The sequence below is a fragment of the Neolamprologus multifasciatus genome, chromosome 12 (assembly GCF_963576455.1).
Source record: "Neolamprologus multifasciatus chromosome 12, fNeoMul1.2, whole genome shotgun sequence".
In the NCBI taxonomy this organism is placed as follows: domain Eukaryota; kingdom Metazoa; phylum Chordata; class Actinopteri; order Cichliformes; family Cichlidae; genus Neolamprologus; species Neolamprologus multifasciatus.
The window spans coordinates 421936-426935 of record NC_140450.1 but is presented as its reverse complement, the minus strand read 5'-3'; the positions used below and the strand labels follow the sequence as shown (position 1 = coordinate 426935).

At 46.4% G+C, this 5000-nt stretch overlaps 1 protein-coding gene across 1 annotated transcript in view; it reads right to left on the bottom strand.

Annotated features, from left to right (window-relative positions):
- dok2 (docking protein 2) overlaps nt 1-5000 on the bottom strand; it is an 18690-nt gene that overhangs the window by 9860 nt on the left and 3830 nt on the right. Inside the window, exon 4 of the mRNA XM_085180821.1 lies at nt 1142-1250. Coding sequence (XP_085036947.1) covers nt 1142-1250 — 109 coding nt within the window. The remainder of the gene's footprint in view (nt 1-1141; nt 1251-5000) is intronic.

The following is a 5000-nucleotide window of genomic DNA, read 5'->3' as shown; positions in this document are numbered from 1 at the left end:
AGCTGAACACCGAGGGAGGAGGGGCTGATCTTACAACTGACTGCTTTTTTTGTCTCTCCTGTTTTTCTTCTTTTTAAGCCCTTTAACAAAACGACAGCAGATCCTGATCAAAGTGTCCGACAGCTAAACTAATAAAACAACAATAGAAGCGTCTCGGGCCTGTTTCAACCACAGAATAAAAGCAGAGACGCAGACGTCTGCTCTACACTGCAGCAACGACTGAGGCTGCGTTCACACTGCAGGCGAAAGCGCAACAAATCCAACTTCTTTGACCCTCTGCGACCATCTACCCGATCATGGTGTGACAGTGTGAACGCCACAAATCTGATATTTACAAATCCGATCTGGGTCACTTTGGTATGTAGTGGTGAATCCGATACATATCTGATGTTTTAGAAAGCTGCTGTTTGATGGTCATGTCGCATTAAATCCGTCTTTTACGTCACTGACACAAGACAGACGCCAATTATCAGCGCCGGAGAAGACATCGCTAACGCTTCCTGTCTGTCCAGTACAACTGTTGGGAACAACGTTGGAGAAACGTGAACATTTTATTTGTTCTGTATAATCTGCAGATTCTGACAGAAACTATCCTTTGAAGCACCGCTCCTCTGAAACAGCAATAAGGATCATTATTAGGTTATTTACATTATTGTGTAAATAACAAAATAACACAAACGTGAAGTCCGAAGTCTTTATATTAAGGCCATCAGTCAAACATACTGTTGCTCTGAGTCTAAACAGAGCGCGTTGTGCGTGACGTCTTCTTTTGCGCATGCGGCGCTCTGAGCGTTTGCTGTTGCATTTTATTTGTAGTGTGAACGAGCAGACAAAACAATCTGATTTGATCAAAAAATCTGAGCATTAAGACCTGCAGAGTGAACGCAGCCTGAGACGAGCTGCAGACGACTGAGCTGAAGTTACCTTCACCAGCACCACAGCTGTAAGACAGAGAGCCCAGGAGGGCCGAGGCTCCAGGGACCATCATTTAAGATAATTTAGTGTCTTTGTTGTTTCTTCCAGAGGAGTCACACGCTACATGTGTTTCTGAACACTGGACCCCCGACTGCCTCTGTCAGTCAGACAGGTGGACAGACGGGTGGACAGACGGGTGGACAGACGGGTGGAAAGACGGGGGTACCTGTCTCTCTGCCACTGTACAGCGAGTTGTCCTCCATTCCTTCGTCTTCTTCCACCCTGGTTCCTCTCTGCAGGCTGCCTCGCTTCACGCCCGTGTCCGTCCAGCTCATCTGTTTGTCAGAGAATCAGAGTGTGAGAGCAAACAGACGTTATTCAAATGTCTCGATTTATACGTCCACAGGGTTCAGTGCTAGGACCAATTCTGTTTACATTATACATGCTTCCCTTAGGCAGCATCATTAGAAGACAGCATACATTTACACTGCTATGCAGATGACACCCAGCTCTATCTGTCCATGAAGCCAGATAACACACACCAATGAGTTAAACTGCAGGAATGTCTTAAAGACATAAAGACCTGGATGGCCGCTAACTTTCTGCTTCTTAACTCAGATAAAACTGAGGTTATTGTACTCGGCGCTGAAAAGCTTAGAAATATGGTATCTAACCAGATTCTTACTCTGGATGGCATTACCTTGGCCTCCAGTAACACTGTGAGGAACCTTGGAGTCATTTTTGACCAGGATATGTCCTTCAACGCACATATTAAACAAATATGTAAGACTGCTTTCTTCCATTTGTGCAACATCTCTAAAATTAGAAATATCCTGTCTCAGAGTGACGCTGAAAAACTAGTTCATGCATTTATTACTTCCAGGCTGGACGACTGTAATTCATTATTATCAGGAAGTCCTAAAAACTCCCTGAAAAGCCTTCAGCTAATCCAAAATGCTGCAGCAAGAGTCCTGACAGGGACTAGAAAGAGAGAGCAGATTTCTCCTGTTTTGGCTTCCTGTTAAATCCAGAATTCAAAATCCTGCTCCTCACATAAGAGGTCTTAAATAATCAGCCCCATCTTATCTTAATGACCTTGTAGTACCATATCACCCTATTAGAGCACTTCGCTCTCGCTCTGCAGGCCTACTTGTTGTTCCTAGAGTATTTAAAAGTAGAATGGGAGGCAGAGCCTTCAGTTTTCAGGCCCCTCTTCTGTGGAACCAGCTTCCAGTTTGGATTCAGGAGACAGACACTATCTCTACTTTCAAGATTAGGCTTCAAACTTTCCTTTTTGCTAAAGCATATAGTTAGGGCTGGACCAGGTGACCCTGAATCCTCCCTTAGTCCAGGAAGTTCTCCTTCTCAGATGCTTTTCAAGATAAAAGTATTTTAAAGGACAGCTTCTTCAGAGGTGATGTTCAAAGCGAGAGCAGGTTCGAGTTTCCGGCTCAGAGTTCGTTTATTGGAAAGTGGGTCAAACGTGTTCGTCAGCAGCCGCGTGCAGAAAGATCAGCTGCACAGAGGGAGCGTTTACCTCACCGGGAAAGTCGTCGGCCCCTTGCTAAGTCTAAATGATTCATTTATTTATGCATCTATGAAGATGGACGGGCACACACTGTGAGCTGACACAGATATTAACTCTCACCGTGTGGTCGTATCTTTGTGTTTCCTTGTTTTTATCGTTCTTGAAACATGAAAAATATGATAAATGTGTATTTTTATCATAAACTTTGTGACACACAAACTTTAGTTTAACGTGATGTTTTTATCAGTAACATCCAATCAGAGTCCTGGAACGCTAAGACGCCGAGCTAGCAGCTGCTGCCACCTGCCTTAGAGGCCACGCCTCTTTTATTTTTCAGTCCTGGAGGATTTTTGTTAAAGAGAGCATCAAATGTGAGCATCGCTGTTGCAAAAAGGAGGAAACATTTTCACGCGCGGCTTCTTTTCGGTGCATGTTTTTACTTCCTCCTCTCAGAAACTGCACTCTGATTGGCTGGTTGCTCGAGGACTATATTTCCTGTTACACAGAGCCTGAAAGAGGAAGTGGAGCCGTGAGTCAAGACAGTCAGCTGTCTGCTATTTATACCCACGGCTTCAACGTGACGGAGCAGCAGGAGAAGAAGAAATGGCCGTCGGTCTGTAATGAGCCCTCAGCTGTGCCGCGGCGTTGTCATGGCGGCAGCACGCTGCCACACCTCCTCACCCTGACCCGGTCCTGCTCATCGTTCAGACAAACATCAGCACGATCGCGGTGCTTCAGCTCAGTCTTCACTCTCCTAAAGCAGCTTTGCATGATCCACACATCAAACTAATCCTTCTGTGTCTTACAGGTGAAGCCTGCAGAGGGGCGGGGCCTAACGCTAACATACATTTTAGTAAACACTGAGAAACACAAAGTATAAAAGTATAAAAGTATTCTTAAAATGAAAGTAAATATTAGATTTTCATTTTCAGCAGATCTGACGATGTGTTCAGTGTAAACCTGTGAAATGTAAACAGCACCGTCACAGACAGAAATATGACTAAATAATATAAAACATGAGGAAATTCATTACAAGCTTGTTTGTATAGAAATGTGTTCAGCTGCTTTGTAAACGAGTCAGTGGAGTGTGCACAGCGTAAAGACGACAGCCTCGGCGCCAACGACCCACGCGGGGTTTGAACCCAGTACGTGGGACCGACAGTGACCTCTGACCCGAGGACCCGAGTGCTCGGGAAGAAACCTCAAATTTACCAACGACCGATGAGGAGAAGCCAAATCTGGAGTAACATGTGACGTCCTGTTAGTGCGGCAGCGTTGTGTGCAGTCTGAACAACCCTGATTGGTTGAAACCAGTAAAAAGACGTTACAGAAGAAGTCACAGCGTGAAGAATCACCTCGGCCTCTGACACCAGCAGGTTACAGATGTTTGCACCGTGACTCTCACACAGACTCAGATATGACGCCCACATTTGTGACGGACGAGCCTAAAAAACAGACCATGTGATCGAGCAATAGTTTCTGTGTTACCCGTGTTTAACAGGACGACGTTACACAGAAACCATTAGAGTAGAACCGACCACCTCGCCCTGCAGACGCTGCAGGCAGACTCGTGTGGTTAAGACCAGACTGTAATCAGACGTGTGGAACATTTCAGACTGTTTTAAGTTTCCTGCAGGTTGTTAACTGACTTGTTGTAACTGCAGACTGACGGCTGTAGTTACAGCTGTAACACTGTCGAGCTTATCAGCTGCTGTTCTGGTGGGACAGTCCTACAGTCTGTGGTCTTAAACTCACACGGAGCTGCGGGGAGACATCATCACATGACCAACGGACGGTGCATTTAAAAACCTCTGGCGCTAACATTGAGGCCGCAGGACAACGATGGCGCTTGTAGCGCAGCAGCGAGCGTGGCTGTCGGCTCGCAGGCATCAGGCTGCTGCTCAGACGCCTTGTTTCCCTCAACACTGTAACCCTGTTACACTAGTGTCTGATCCTGGATCACATGTGAGAGCAGACACGAAGCAGGGTGTCATCAGCATAGCCATGGAGTGATGGAGGCGCTTTCAAAGGGCGCTAAACTGATCCCTGAGGGACGCAGCACCAGGACTCGTCAGCTCCTCCCACAGGAACAGCTGTTCTTTAACACCGAGTCTCTGTCAGTTACAGAAGCAGCTACATTAGAGGAGAAGTTATCTCAGGTCGGCAGGAAGACGATGTTACAACATCAGCGCTGAAACAGTTTGCGGGTGAATACAAACAGTTTCGCGTATGTGACGACTTACGAGAAACAGGAACCGCGTCCTCGCCAGCCTCAGGCCCGCCTGCAGCCAGTATATATATAGAGGCTGACCTCTGACCTGTCTGTTGTCTCTGGGCACTTTTTACAATCACTGTGACATCACACCTTCATTCAGGCGCCTACCAACCATCCCGAGGTCAGGGGTCGGTTTGTCACAGAGAGCCGTTACATCACCGTGGCCGTTTGGAGGTTCATAAAACTCCGAACAGTCAAAACGATGTTTTCAGACAATGAAATGAATCCAGTGAAATCGATGAACGTTTTCAAAGTAATTAACGTTGGACGACATCTTCCTGT